The sequence below is a fragment of the Gnatocerus cornutus genome, chromosome 4, assembly GCF_029298725.1.
Source record: "Gnatocerus cornutus isolate USDA-ARS CGAHR chromosome 4, icGnaCorn1.1, whole genome shotgun sequence".
Classification (NCBI taxonomy): Eukaryota; Metazoa; Arthropoda; class Insecta; order Coleoptera; family Tenebrionidae; genus Gnatocerus; species Gnatocerus cornutus.
The window spans coordinates 16,553,811-16,569,929 of NC_142236.1; the positions used below are offsets into that span (position 1 = coordinate 16,553,811).

General features: G+C 36.2%; 1 protein-coding gene across 1 annotated transcript; it reads right to left on the bottom strand.

Moving 5' to 3' along the window:
* Positions 1–1,691: 1,691 nt before the first annotated feature.
* Positions 1,692–15,487, bottom strand: Remo (Remoulade). Its single transcript, XM_088034644.1, has 6 exons — positions 15,404–15,487; positions 15,093–15,344; positions 14,979–15,044; positions 14,718–14,933; positions 9,552–10,587; positions 1,692–5,306 (listed from the first exon to the last, which is right to left on the bottom strand). Exons 2-6 carry the CDS (start codon positions 15,290–15,292, stop codon positions 2,823–2,825), a joined length of 4,002 nt encoding a protein of 1,333 aa, XP_087890770.1. The 5' UTR covers positions 15,293–15,344; positions 15,404–15,487; the 3' UTR covers positions 1,692–2,822.
* Positions 15,488–16,119: the final 632 nt, after the last annotated feature.

Genomic DNA, 16,119 nt, shown 5'->3' on the forward strand with positions numbered 1-16,119 from the left:
ATTTATCCATTTCTATTTCTGCGTCACCAAGTTTTTTCTGAATCTTTTTAATTCCCTATTTCTCATTTAATTTATCTCTAATTCTCATTTCTTTCAAAATCAGACGTGTTTTTATTATTTTTTTATTTATTTTTTGGTGTGTTTAACTCTATTCTTTTCTTTATTTTTCTCATTCTTTAGGTTCTTTCAGCATTCACTTATTTTTCTTATTTATCACTTCTCTTTCTTTTCGTGTCTAATTTTTTCTAATTCCTTCTATTTTCAACTTTTTTTTCTGGTTTCTACTTTTGTCTAAATTTCTTAAAACTCAGTTTCTTTTGGTCCTTCTCCAACTACTTTCTTTCTTTCTTCTTTTTTTTCAATTCACACTTGTTTCTTTGAGAATTTTTTTCTCTTCTCGTTAACATTTTTCTCAACTTTTCTTATTTATTTCCTTTTAGATTTGTCCCACCTTTTTTCTAATTTTTAGTTTCTTCTTCATCCTCTACTTTATTTAGGTTCTTTCCTCTCTTCAATTGTTTTCATCCACATTTCTTCGAAAATTTCGCAAATTCTCATTTTTGATTTCTAAGATTTTCTTTTTTGCTCTTGTTTGGTGTGTTTAGCTCTTCTCTTCTCTTTATTTTCCGCATTTTTTCGATTTTTTTCTTTCTTTCGTTTCGTGTTTCTGATTTCCCCCAAATTTTTGCAATTTTTTTGACTTCTTAGATTTGTTCTTTTTTTGTCCTTTTGCATTCTCTGCATTCTCTACTTTCTACTTTCTTTATTCTCTCTTCTTAGTTTCTTTTTTATTCTATTCCGTTCCCATTCACTTTTCACTTTTTTTCTTCTCTTCTACATCCTTTTCCACTTTTCTATTTATTTTTTTAGGTTAGTCCCATCTTTCTTCTCATTTCTTTGCTTCTAGACTTTTTGCTCCTTTCTTTTTTTTTATTGTTAACTTACGTGTCTAATCTTTCTTACAGTTTTCATTTTGGATCCATCCCAACTTTCTTTCACTGTTTTCCAATTTCTCCTCTCACTTTCTTTTCATGTTTCCGATATTTTATTTATATCAAATACTTTATTTTCACGGTTCTTTCTCTCCTTCTAATATTTTTATTCACATTTATTCCCAAATTTCGCAGCTCCTGATCTTTGATTCCTCATATTTATTTTCTTGTTTTCCTCACGATACTTTCCATCCTTTTTCCGATTTTCTCCGTTGAATTTTGCATTCTTTTTCTTCCACTTTATTTTTTTCAGCTTTCTCTTCCTTTTCGTGTCTCCACTTTTATACTTCTTCTATTTTCTTATTTTAATTTCCGTTCTGTTTTTCGAATTTTTTTTTGAAAGATCAACATCTTTGGCTCTCTTCTTTTTCTTTATTTTCGATTCTGTTTAGAAGTACTTTTGATCTTTTTCATCTATTTTTTTTTCTTCTATTTTCTAATTTTGATTTTTGCGTTCTTGGCGGTTTTCTTTGTTTTCTTCTTTCTCTTATTACTTCCTTTAATTTTTATTCCTACTTAGATTTCTTAAATTTTTTCGTTTCCCTTTTTGTTTCGTTTTCTTCCATTTCCATTCACCTTATTTTGAGTATTTTTATTTAGTTTTATTTCTTCTACTCACCATATCTCTTACTTTTTGTTCCCTTTGTTTTTTCTTTTCTTCTTTCTTTGGCGGTCAAGACAAGGTTAAAAACGTCAAACTTCAGTAAATGCATTTATTCTTTTAATTTATCGAATACAGAATCATTTCCACAATCAAGTAATATATATTTAACAAACAGTATTTTACTTTCAGCAATATTATTTTAATACCTAACAGTCTTTAAAATATTGTACAAAATTGTACTCTCTTCATTTTAATACTTAAGTACTGCATTTGCGTCAACATCAATGCATGCGAACAAAAAATAACTTAATCTGGCAAGTCCTTACATTTACACAAGCTTAGAAAGCTTCACTGTATATTTGGTCTAGAAATAAAACTGATTTAATACTTCCAATCAACTCAAATTCTATTTCTTTATCAATACTATATCACAGGGTACGCCTTGTACTGATACAAGACACGAAACTTAATATTACCATAGTACTTTGTCAAGGTTTCGAAAAAAAAAAAACATAAATCAGTTCTATTCTAAAATAATCGACGTTGGTGCACACAAATAAATTACATTCTTAATTGTACTAATAATGCACGTTTCGATGTATATCATTTATAAATCGCATACAAAAAATATATTGCAGAAACACACTGTATACTTAACTGAAGCACACTGCAACGGAAATTGAGCACGTTTGGATGCTGAGATCGAGTGGGCTGCTACCACTTCATCAAGGGTGGCTCTGGAAACTGTCATCCCCGATATTGGCGCTTTGTTTTGAGAGCAAGTTTTTGTTTTTCAGGCTTCAAACCACAACTAGAGCTGTTTTTTTTCATGATTTAAGTCGAGGGGTTGACCTCCCTGGGAAATCAGTATATCAGTCTTAGGAAATGAGGGGAATTCGTTCTGGGAAATCAATAGGAAATCACTAGAAAATGAGTGGAAACAATTAGGAGCAATCAAAAGGGAAAATCAGAGGGGAAGTCAGACGAAATCACAAGGAAATCGGGGGAAGTTAGACAAAATCACTAGAAAATCAGGGGAAGTTAGACGAAATCACAAGGATATCAGGGGAAGTCGAATGAAATCACAAGGAAATCAGGGGAAGTTGGACGAAATCACAAGGAAATCAGGGGAAGTTAGGTGTATGCATTGCATAGCCACCCTTGATGCTAGAACCCCCTTGTACATATCAGAGCCTCCACAACTAAAAATGAGTGATTTACGTATTTCAAACCGTCGTTTCGACGTTGTCGCTGAGATTACTCTGACTCCGACTCTGACTCTGCCGATACGAATTGATGTCGGAATCAGACAAGCACGGACTATTCCTATTTACAAACGAACGATGTGTTTCTTTTGGACCTCTTCGTATCTGCTGATATAAGTCATCTAAATCACTGACTGAAACACTACTTTGTACTCCTTTTCCATGGAGATCGTGCGCTGGATTCACGTAAATCTTAGGAACTGCCTCGTTGACCACCTTCGCCTCCTCCGTCAAAGAGACTTTATCCAGACTCGTCTTGTCGGAGTTCTCCGAACTGTACTCCAAAGTACACTGCTGCGAGACCGACCTCATGTTGTCGATGCTCGGCGCTCGGTTGCTCTTCTTCTTCTTCCGGAGCTTCTCCGGCGTCACTACGACATTCCGTGATTCGTACTCGTCGGCACTGTCGGAGAAGATGTTCGGATTCTTCTGTTTCCGGTACGCCCGCTCCACGTGGATGTTCGTGTTGTTCACCTTTGAGCTCGTCCCGAAGATGCTCTGATCGATACTACTCGAGTCCTTCTTCAAGTCCGACAGTACCGATGGTGGTACCAAATTGTTCCGTTTCATCATATGCCGCTTCTGGCGCTTGAAGAACTTCCTCGCCACGATGCTCTGGTGCGGGTTGTAAAACACCTCGGCGGCATTCGTCGGGTTCTCGATTATATTCGGGATGATACTACCTCGGTACTGCTGGCGGTGCAGTATAATCAAATTGACGTTGTTGATTTTCCCTCCCTGCGGCTCGCTGTACGTGTTGAGATCCGCCGCCGACTTCAGAATGTTGGAGTTGGACTTGGTTTGACTGGACCTACTGCTGGATCTCGAGGTGACTTGCAAGTCGGCGATGATGGGAGGCACGGAAGGTTGGATTTGAACGTGGGGGACGTTTTGACTGGTATCGGAGACGTTACGTGTCCTGAACCACTGCCGGCGGGTAAACACGATCCATTGCCCGCGGACGTCGCTGCGCGCCACACAGTAAAAGAACAACGTGAACGCACTGAGAAATGTCGCGAAGATGGCGTAGGCTATACTAAACAAGTCACTTTCGAACGAGACGAAGCGGTACGGTTCGACTGTAGCGAACGCGCAACTTAACCAAGCGAGGAGGTAGAGACTGAGGAAGATGACGTAGGCTTTCAATTGAGCGGAAGGTGAGTGCTCCTGGTCCTCGACTTCACTAGAGGCGGTCTTGGACGACGCGGTGATGCTTCTAGTTTCAGGATTCGGGAAGTTGGGTTCTAGAAGGTCGAGATCCACGTTTTCCGTGGCTTGGGTCCCTTCGCTGAGGTGTCCGTTGGGGTCGAGACTGTAGATCGCGCATCGGATCAACAAGAAGAAGACTCCTAGGAAGAGCAACAAGATGGCGGAAGGGATGTAGAGAGCGCTGAGCGGTGGTCCCAATCGAAGGAAACAGTAGCTGGGGGAGGCATACTCTTTGATGTTGATCGCTGCGGAGATCCCGCACACTATGATGGCCACCCCCCAGCCCACAAAATACAATCCCAGGATGGGTTTCTTGATGGGTTGCTCCGAAGGTAACTCGTCGTCTTGTAACTCCAAAACGTCGTTCTTACTCAACCTCTTGTACATGCAGTTGACACCGACGCACATCCACAGCAACGACGACAAGGTGAAGTAGTGAAGGAGCATCCCGACGACCTGACAGATCTTCATATCCTCCGTCTGGTAGATCCCAAAGACGTACAAGAAGCACAGGAAGCTGATGGCGATCCACAGGTTGACCAAGCAATGCTTTGCTTTCTTTGGCATTTGGATCTGGGGATAACACAGCAAGTACGTCGATATCAACACCAACATCGACGCGAAAAGAATGAAACTCCCCACGTAGATCGCCGGATGAGAGAGCTTGAATTTGGCACCAATGGGACTCCTTAGAACCGTCACGTCTTGCAACAACCCATAATACCCGAAATTGTAGCAAAAAAACGCCACGTGGTCCTGCGACTCGTGGCTGAACTGACACCCGTCTGAGGTCCAAGTGCCGTTGTTCCACCACACAGGAACTGGAGAGGCTTCCGAAGACACCGCCGGAGACTTCAACGTGACAAAAATCGGATCGGTTAAGTTGGTAACGCTGTATTCTACTAATTTCACGCCGACGACTGCGGAGACGACGTCTTTTCCCTCCCGCGTGACGTCCGTCGGAAAGAATTTGTTGCTGGAGTACATGGCGATGAGGATATTGTATATGTTGTCAGGTAGCTCGTATTCTTGGTCCTCTAGTTGTTCGAATAAGGTTTCCGGAATTGTGATGGAAGCTACTATCGTTTTTCCGGGGAATTCTGTTAGTTCGCTACGACTATTCGCTACGCAGTAAAATAGATGATCTGTCATTTTGTCGGTGTCGACGTACCAGGTACACTTGAGATTGGAGAAGCCGTGGCGTTTCACGGGGAAGATTTCCACGGCTACGTTGGACTGAAAAAATGAGGAGTTTTAGGGGAAAATTATCAGATAATAACATTTTTGAAATAATTTTACAAATTTCTCAGATGTTAATAGTACGCCACTGAATTCCTATTGAAATTATGGACAAGTTGACACCAAAATCATACTAACTGAACTAAAATGAAGAAAGTTCTGGGCAAAATAAGAAAATTTTTAAATTGACCCACTTGGAACTTTCACCTTCTAATATCTCGGTTGGTTGCATCTGTAGATGAAATTTAAGCACGCCACTGAATTCCCATTGAATTTATGTGTAAGAGTTGGTCTCACTCATGCTAATTGTCCTAAAATTAAGAAAGTTGTGGTCAAAAAGCAAAAATTGTCTAAATTGATTAACTGGGAAATTTCAAAGTCAAATATCTCAGTAAGCCATGACTGTTGAGGAAATTTATACAAATCACTGAATTCCCATTGAAATTATGCGTAAAATGTAACCAAACTCATACCAATTAAGCCAGAAATAAAAGAGTTGTTGTCAAAAATAAGAAATTTTCTAAATTTATCTACTTGAAAATTTTGAATTCAAATATCTCAACAGGCTGTAACAGTCGAGAAAAATTTCATACACCACTGAATTCCTACTGAAATTATGCGCAAAGTTAAGACTGACTTCATACAAATTGAATCAGAAATAAAAAAGTTGTGGAATGAGAAATTTTCTAAATTCATCCGCATGGAAATTTCAAAGTCGAATATCTCAGCAAGCCATGACCGCAGAAAAAATTAAGCACACCACTGAATTTCCATTACAATTATGCGTCAAATGAGACTGAATGTATACCAATTGAGGAAAAAATAAAAAAGTTGTGGTCAAAACTCAGAAATTTTCTAAATTGATCCAGTTGGAAATTTCAATTTCGAATATCTCAGCAGGCTGTGACTTTGGAGAAAAATTAAATACATCACTGAATTCCCATTGAAATTATGCGCCAAGTTAAGACTAAATTCAGACAAATTGAGTCAGAAATAAAAAAATAGTGGAATGAGAAATTTTCGAAATTGATCTGCATGGAAATTTCAAACTCGAATATCTCAGCAAGCCATGACCGCAGAAAAAAATCAAATACACCACTGAATTTCCATTACAATTATGCGTCAAATGAGACTAAATGTATACCAATTGAGGAAAAAATTAAAAAGTTGTGGTCAAAAATCAGAAATTTTCTAAATTGATCCAGTTGAAAATTTCAAATTCGAATATCTCAGCAGGCTGTGACTTTGGAGAAAAATTGATTACATCATTGAATTCTTACTAAAATTATACGCAAGATGGGACCAAACTTATACCATTTGAGTTAGAATCAAAAAAGTAATGGTCAAAAATCAGAAGTTTTCTTAATTGATCCGCTTGAAAATTTCACTCAAATATCTCAGCAAGCCATAACCGTAAAAAAATTAAACACGCTATTGAATTCCCATTAAAATTATGCGTAAGACAAGTCTAAACTCATACCAATGAGTGAGAAATAAAAAAGTTGTGGTCAAAAATAAGAAATTTTCTAATTTGATCTACTTGAAAAATTTAAATTCGAATATCTCAGCAGGCTGTGACTGGGAAGAAAAATTGAGTACACCACTGAATTCCCAGTCAAATTATGGACAAGAAGAGACCGAAATCATACTAACTGAACTAAAATTAAGAAAGTTTTGGGTAAAAATAAGAAATTATTTAAATTGACCCACTTGGAACTTTCAATTTCTAATATCTCAGTAGGTTGCAACTGTAGTTGAAATTTAAGCACGCCACTGAATTCCCATTGAAGTTATGTGTAAGAGTTGGTCACACTCATGCTAATTGACCTACAATTAAGAAAGTTGTGGTCAAAAAGCAAAAATTGTCTAAATTGATCAACTGAGAAATTTCAAAGTCAAATATCTCAGTAGGCTATGACTGTTGAAGAAATTTATGCAAATCACTGAATTCCCATTGAAATTATGCGTAAGATGTGACAAAACTCATAACAATTAAGTCAGAAATAAAAAAATTGTTGTCAAAAATCAAAAATTTTCTAAATTTATCTACTTGAAAATTTCAAGTTCGAATATCTCAGCAGGATGTAACTGTGGATAAAAATTGAATACACCACTGAAATCCTACTGACATTATGCGCCAAGTTAAGACTAAATTCATACAAATTGAGTCAGAAATAAAAAAGTTGTGGAAAAAGAAATTTTCTAAATTGATCCGCATGGAAATTTCAAAGTCGAGCAAGCCATGACCGCAGAAAAAATTAAGCACACCACTGAATTCCCATTACAATTATGCGTAAAATGAGACAAAATTTATACCAATTGAGAAAGAAATAAAAAAGTTGTGGTCAAAAATCAGAAAATTTCTAAATTGTTCTACTTTGAAATTTCAAATTCGAATATCTCAGCAGGCTGTGACTTTGGAGAAAAATTGAATACATCACTGAATTCCTAGTGAAATTATACGCAAGATGGCATCAAACTCATACCAATTGAGTTAGAATCAAGAAAGTAATGGTCAAAAATAAGTTTTCTAAATTGATTCGCTTGAAAATTTCAAACTCGAATATCTCATCAGATCATGATTGTAGATGAAATGTAAGTACACCACTGGATTTCCATTGAATTATGTGAAAGAAGAGACCAAATTCATACCTGTTGAGCCAGAAATACAATAGTTGTGGTCAAAAATCAGAAATTTTCTAAAGTTAATAACTTAGGAAATTTCGAACTCGAATATCTCAGCAAGCCATGACCGTAAAAAACCTAACACGTTACTGAATTCCCATTAAAAGTTTGCGTAAGACAAGACTAAACTCATACCAATTGAGTCAGAAATAAAAAAATGGTAAAAAATCAGAAAATTTTCTAGTTGATCCAACTGGAAATTTTAAACTCAAATATCTCAGTAAGCTGCAACCACAGAAAAAATCAAGCACACCATTGAATTCCCATTAAAATTATGATTAAGATAGTACTAAATTCATACCAATTAAACGAGAAATAAAAAAGTTGGGATCAAAAATAAGAAATTTTCTAACTTGCTCCACTTGGAAATTTTAAATTCGAATATCTCAGCAAGCTATGACTGCGGAGAAAAATTGAATACATCACTGAATTCCAACGGAAATTCTGCGCAAAGTGAGACCAAACTCGCACCGACTGAGCTTGAATTAAGAGTGGTAGTGGTCAAAAATCTGAAATTTTTTAAATGGCCTTGGAAATTTTAAATTCAAATATCTCTGGAGGCTGCGAGTGTAGAAAACATTTGAATACACCAGTGGGACTAAATTCATACAAATTGAGCCAGAAATAAAAAAGTTGTGGTCAAAAATCGGAAGATTTCTAAATTGATCCGCTTGGAAATTTCAAACTTAAATATCTCAGTAGGCCATGTCTGTAAAATAAATTTACGCAGACCACTGAATTTCCATTTAAGTTATGTGTAAGATGGGACCAAACCCATATCAACTGAACTAGAATTAAGAAAGTTGTGGTCAAAAACGAGAAATTTTCTAAATTGATCCACTTGGAAATTTCAAATTAAATATCTTAGCAGGCTGTGACTATAAAAGAAATTTACGCACACCACTGAATCCTCATTAGTGTTACCTATAAGATAAGACCAAATTCATACCAAATGAGCCAGAATTAAAAAAGTTGTGAAGAATAAATCAAAAGTTTTCTGAACTGACCCACTTAGATATTTCAAACTTGAATATCCCAGAAGGCTGCGACTGTGGAGAAAATTTGAGTACCCCACTAAATTCCTACTGAAATTATGCGCAAAATGCGATAAAACTCATACCAACTAAAGTAAAATTATAAAAGTTGTGGAACAAAATCTGAAAATTTCTAAGTTAGCCCGCTTGATAATATCAAGTTCAAATATCTCAGCAGGCCATGACCGCAAAAAATTTAAAAGCACCATTGAATTCTCATTGAAATTATGTGTAAGGTGAGACTAAACTTATACCAATTACGCCAGAATTAAGAAAGTTGTGGGTAAAAATAGGCAATGAGTGTAGAGTGGATTTAAGAACATCCACGAATTCTCATTGAAGAGCAAAATGACACTAAACTCGCTGTGATTGAACGAGAATTACGAAAGTTACAGTAGAAGATCAGAAATTTTGACAAGTTCACAGAGCCAAAAACTTCAAACTTGAATATCTCAGCAACCCGTGCCCGTAAAAAAAAACCGAAAACACCCTTGAAATAGTAACAAAATCAGCTTTAACTCACCTTATGTAAAAGCGCCGTCGAACTAATTCCAGCCACACGCTCCGTGATATTCACCAACTTCGTACAAGTTCCATGCTGCTCCTCGGCTTCCCTCAGATAGGCTTTGGGCAACACCATGAGATTATTAACGATCTCCATCAAAACCCCCCCGATTTGACTCACGCTGAGATACTTTAAAAAGTTCTCCATGGTCTCCACGGCGAAAACCACGTCCATGACGTCTTTGAAATGCTTCGGCGTGGACATATAATTCATAAAAGGTTTGGCACTTTCGACAATACTTGAATTCACTTTGGAGAACTGCTCGAAGATCCTCGTTGTATTAGAAATGTACGAACACGAAGAAGTGTTGAGATTCTCCCATAGGCCGTTCTCTGAGCAAAGGTAAGAGGCCTTCTGTTGAGCGACGTCGTAGTTCTCGTTGATGTGCTCGCAAGGGATGAACGCGGTGTAATTGACTACAGTTCTTGGCCACGTGTAGGTTCCTTTATTATCGGCGGTGATGGTAATAGGGCAGTACTCCGTGTCGTCGGAGATGACGACGATCATTATCCCTTTCGAGTGGTTCCCTTGTATCGACTCCAGGAGACAATTCCAGATCCCTGTATGGTTCCTCGTCAATTTCGGGACTCTGAGCGTACTAGCCACGAAACCGGTACTTTGAACAAAATGGTTCTCTATGGTAACTTCCGGGAAGATTAATTTAGGATCCGAATCTAACCACGTCCATTCCAATTTCGAGCTCAAAGGAGAGTCGGAAATGCTAGGGGCTGAGCACTGCAGAAGGAGAGTGTCTCCTTCGAAGACCACTTGGTTGGCGTCGGGTTTCATGTCGATTATGGGGAAACCTTTATCGAGAGCGGGAGATTTACAGTGGATATCGACTCCAATTTTCAGTTTACGGAGGAGGAGGCCCTTGAAGGAGGGTGGAGTGTTGCAGGTGGGGTTGGAAACTAGTTTTACAGATTCTTTTTGACTCCATCCTAGAAGCCAGAGGAGGCTGCAGTCGCAAGTCAGCGGGTTGCTTGATATGTCTCTGGAAAAAAGAGGGAATTTCAAGTCGCTATTTGTGGGTCGCGATAAAGAAAATTCATTCAACTCCAACGAAACTTCGAGAACGTAATTTTGAAAAAACTGTAGGCACTGGTGTTTGCGTCGTTTTTTACCAGACAGCCTGTATAGTCAATTTAAAATTCCGCGCGGCATTGAAATATATAATATGTTTCATTTTAAACAGTCACATTGTTTACTGTGTTGGTGAAATTTCAATTCTTCTGTTAATTACAATTTTGATAACTAACAGTCATAGGGAACTTCAAATGAACACGCGATTTTGGTAAATACGTATCAATATAACATCAAGATATCTCTGAAATGGTACAATTTAAATCTAGCACACTTTTCCGCTCCGTGATATTTATATTTTTTAAAAAACTAAGCAGTTAAAATAAGTTTTGAGAATTGCTACCTCCTCAATATCTAGACATTCTTTAGGGCAGATTTTCCTTGAAATTAATACAATTATAACGGAGAAAATTCAACTTTTCAACAACACTGTTTGTAGATTTTACATGGTATTTTCTCAAAAACTGAACAGTAGATCGATCTGTAATTTTAGAACATTATTACGCCATTAAAGAGTACTTCTGTAAAATACAGGGTGATTTTTAAAAAAACGGCAGGCGTTGTAGAATTTTTATTTATGAACCGATTTCAAAAATTTAAAAAAACAAAACAAATGGTGTTTAATTTACTATAAACTGATGATTTTAGAATTTTTCTAAATGTCTTATTATCTTTTGATCGATATTCAACTTTCTTATTTTAAATTAGCACCCATATTTTGTTTTCATAATTTGGAAGATATTAATTTTCTTGATTCAGTAATGTGTAGTAAGTTCTACTTTTACGAAAAATATTAAAAAAAAAATATCAAAAATGAAAAAATTTAGGCAATAAAAGTTAATAAAATCTTGGTACGTGCTGTCAAATAACACAATACCGTTATTGTAATGTCAAAAAGCAGCAAATAACAGAAAGGATTGGCAATCTTTTTTGAAATTAATGATAACAAAAGACAATAATAATTACAAATCAGAAAAAACATCTACCTAATTTAATTAAAATACTGTTGAAACGCCATCCCATTTTTTTCATTGCACAATTGACACCATGCACTTAGATTTTATTAACTTTTATTGCCCATCTTTTTTTAATTTTGATGTATTTTTTAAGTATTTTTTTGTAAAAGTAGAACATATTACACATTTCTGAATCAAGAAAATAATATATCGCTCAAAAGATACTAAGACATTTAGAAGAATTCTAAAATCATCAGTTTATAGTAAATTAAAAACCATTTAATTTGTTTTTTTAATTTTTAAAATCGGTTTATAAATAACAATTCTACAACGCCTGCCGTTTTTTAAAAATCACTCTGTATAATGAAAATCGTAGAACGCTTACTATATGTATACATACAGCGTGTTTGATAAAAAAACGCCGCAAACTCTAGCGTTTTTGCTCGATTTATGATTCAAAAACGGTTTTTATTTGCACAACATTTTCGAGCATTATTCAGGGTGGTCCACCTAAGACTTTCCACACCAATATCTTTGTTATTTATGAACGGATTTTAATAAAATTCAAAACTAAAATAACTAAACTGAATAATTATTATTTTTTTGTATTAATTTAAGTTCAAATCATTTAAATTTAATGTTATTTTATAAAGCGGCAAAAACAACAAGCGTTCTGCGTAAAAAGACAAACAATTTCGCTATGCTCCGCAAATAAGCGAGATATCGACCGAATTAGATTTATACAGGGTGTCCCAAAACTCATGACCCAGAGAGCACGGGAGGGTGCCGACAGCAATACAGATGGTAAATTTCAAAACAAAAATTATTAATAGTATTCGAGAAAGAATAAAAAAATAATAACCAATCCCGAAAGTTTATTCTAGAGGTGGAGGAAAAGGCCATCCCAATTTCCTAGGCAACGAGAGTGTAATGTTCACCTGACCAATGGACGATAATATGTGTCCATAGTTACCGATTTTCAAATTCTGTTCAGTTTTCGGATTGACTACAATTCTTTCGTTTTAACTCGATTATTTTGAGCTAGAAAATTTTTGTTTCGAAATTTTGGTTCAGAATTGTTGCCTTCGTAAGCCTATTTTCCCTGGGCCACGAGTTCTGAAACACGTTGTATGCATAATTTATAAAAAATCATATTTTAAATTCGGGATATGTAACACCTGATTCTTATCGGTCCAAGGGCGAGAAACACGAGGGTAAAAATCTTTCTACAAGGTGTTTATAAATGTTTCTAGCATCAAGCGTGGCTTTGGAATTCACGTCGTACATTATTTTGCCGCTTTGTTTTCATAGTGACTATAACTATCAGGAAAATTATTTATAATGTTACTTACTTCAGTGACGTTTTAGTTACGGTTTTATGCCCAAGTTTTCGATTTTCAGGTTTTAAACTACAACTGGAACAGTTTATTTCTCAAAATTTACTTTGCTTCATGTTTGAGGTTAACTGCAAATGTCAGTTGACAAATCGAAAACCACATTTGTAATGAGCGGCAAATTTCTTTGACATTTCATAGCCACCCTTGATGCTAGAAACATTTATAAACACGTATCTGTCATAGTTCCAAATACAGAGTCCGGCAACACTTGTGTCCACCCCTAAAATCGTCTTTAATTTAAAAAAAAAAAATTGAAAATTTGCATACGCAGCGCAGCGACAAACTACGTTTACACCAAAATTTCACAAGTCACTTCATTCACTCTTATGAAGGTTAATTTTGAATAACACGGGCATGTTGCACTTTACGGACACCAGAAATCGCTAATTAATATCGACAAAGCTACAATTTCACCAAGTAAGACTTTTGTTACAATCTAAAGTGAGCCGAAGGATAGATGTCATTTGTGACACAAGATGCTGACAGATGGGTGTAAACGTAGTTCTCAATTTTGACGTAATGAAATTGGAAACTAACTTGATAAAACAGCATTTTTTTCTCAAATTTTGAAGACAATTTGCATTGAATCTACAAGGTGTTAGGTAACGTTACGGCCATATAAAAAGGGGTAATGGAGGCAGCCGTGAAAAGTAATGTTTCGAAGTTTTTTTCGGGTTTTCTTGAACCGTTTAAGAGCTGGAAGGCTTTGAATGTGACCAATCAGGAAACAATTTGCATAAGGTTACAAAAATTTGAATCAGAGTTACTGAAGGAAATTTTTTGTTTGATGTCAAACTGACAGTTCTAATTTTTTATCAGTGGCGTACTTGTTCCATTTTTGTGGACATCACAAATCAAGTTCGTCAAAACGAAAATGTGTTGGATACAATAAAGGAAACATTGTTGTGTCGTTTATAATTATGTGTTCAACAAGATGGTGGCCATTTTGAACATCTAGTGTAGTGTTGCTTTATTGTCTGTTTTTTGAATAAAATTGCGTTATTGTTTTTCCTTTCATTGACGCCACTGATTTAAAACTTCAAATGTGACGAGAAAATTATTCGTTTGGTCCGAAAGCTACTTGGATTTCTGTAAAATTGAAAAATTAATTGACGCCATTCTATTGGTCAACTTTAAAGCCTTGTAGCTTTTTAACTAAAACGAAAAAAATAAAATTAATTGCGGATTCCGAGACAGTTTGCCTTCCTTAATTACCCATTAGTCTATGGCCGTAACGTTACCTAACACCCTGTATAATAACAACTGAGATATTTTTAACACATTTATATTTAAAAAAATTAAATTAGGGGTTAATATCACAAACCCTCACAATTAACTAAAAATTACATTTTTAAGGCGCCGCGACGACAAAAGTATCAGTGATAAAAAACACATTTTTGCACCGGCTTCTAGAGCTTTGTTAACTGTGAGCGTATGCAAATTTGCAAAATTTTATCTTTAAAATTAAAAACGATTTCCGGATTCTTAGGTAAAAAGCCCGAGAAAACCGATAGTAAAAACCGCATCTTTCTGTCTGGCTTGAAAGTTTTAAGTGGGCCACCCTGTAATTAATGTTCAAATCGAACAAAAAATGTAAGTGCTAGAACTCGCAAAAATTTCAAGAAGTGATTGAGAAAAGAAGTGAAACTCGCCCCAACTTGAGCCCCAAAATCCCAAAATTCACTTACAATTGCTTCAGGCTGACCAACGGATTAAAAGTCCCCAATCCAATCGTGCTAATGAGATTCTGATTCAACTTGAGCTTCTCCAAATTCTCCAATCTCGCGAAAGCCAAGGGGGCTATAACCTTGATATTGTTATTAGACAAATCCAACCTCCTCAAATTCGGAATTTCCGCAAACTGTTCGTTGTACAGCTCCCCCAACTTGTTTCCACTCAAATCCCTACAACAGAGTCTTACTACCGGTCCCACAAGGGGGCTCACTTACAGTTTCTGCAACGCGATGAACTGCACTTTTGGGAAAAAACTCTCCAGCTGGTTGTTGGACAAGTTACTAAAACAAACACGTGAGACAAGTTTCGAGGGGTTTTAAACAACTTACAACTGCACCACTTCATTTGCTATGTTCATCAGATCGAGCTCCTCCAAAGTGTTGATTTTTGACTTACTGTCTCCACATCTCAGCTTGATTTCGTCGCGTTGGGTGATTTTCCGGCAGGTGCATCTATTGGGACAGGCGTGCTCGTTAGCATGGGCAAGAACGGCGGTAATTATGAGTATTTTTGTGAGAATTAAAGTCATGTTTCATTGGAGTTTACTTTTCCATCGGCTGCTAGTTCGGTTCATCTTATCACTGAAAGTGGGAACGAAACGTGCTAATAAAGCGGAAAAATAAAGGATTTGGGGACTTACCAGTCTATTTAAAACTGTTACATGTAAATATAAACATTTTACCGGCCATTTTGGATGTGTCATTTTTTATTGAACATCTCATCCCCGCCTGGCGTGGGCGCATGCGCAAAAACTTTTTTTTGATACGCAACCAACAATACATGCTCGCATTTTAGTTAGTTTTGTTTTTCGAGGATAATTAAATATTAGGGGAAAAAAATTGTAGGCGCCAAATTTAAAATGTGGCTGCGATTGGTCGTTTTTTGAAACACCAGCTGTCAAATTGTCAAAGTTTCACCAAATTGTAGAAGCGTCAGCTTGTTTTTGTTATTTTCAATGCAGATTAGCAGGTGTTTCATCATATTTAATGACTTTTATCATCATATTTTACGTTTACTAAAAAACTTGACAGTTGCTTGTAGAGCCATCTATTAGTCAAAATTGGGGTGTATCTATTACAGATATCTAACTTATTCCTTTCATATCCTGCTGATTTCTAAAATTGCTTGGGTAAATCGGTTAAATTACCTAAATTACCTGCAGGAAAAATGACGTATAAATCTTATTTTGCCAGCAGAGAATTTATTGTAGGCGCCAAATTCAAAATGCGACTCTGTGATTGGTCGTTTAGCAGGGCGGGTCACACAATGCAAATTGTTTAAAGACTTGCAATGAGTACCATTTGATAAATTTTGCTTTGAATTTTTTGTTCATAAAATTTTTTTTAGTTCATAAAA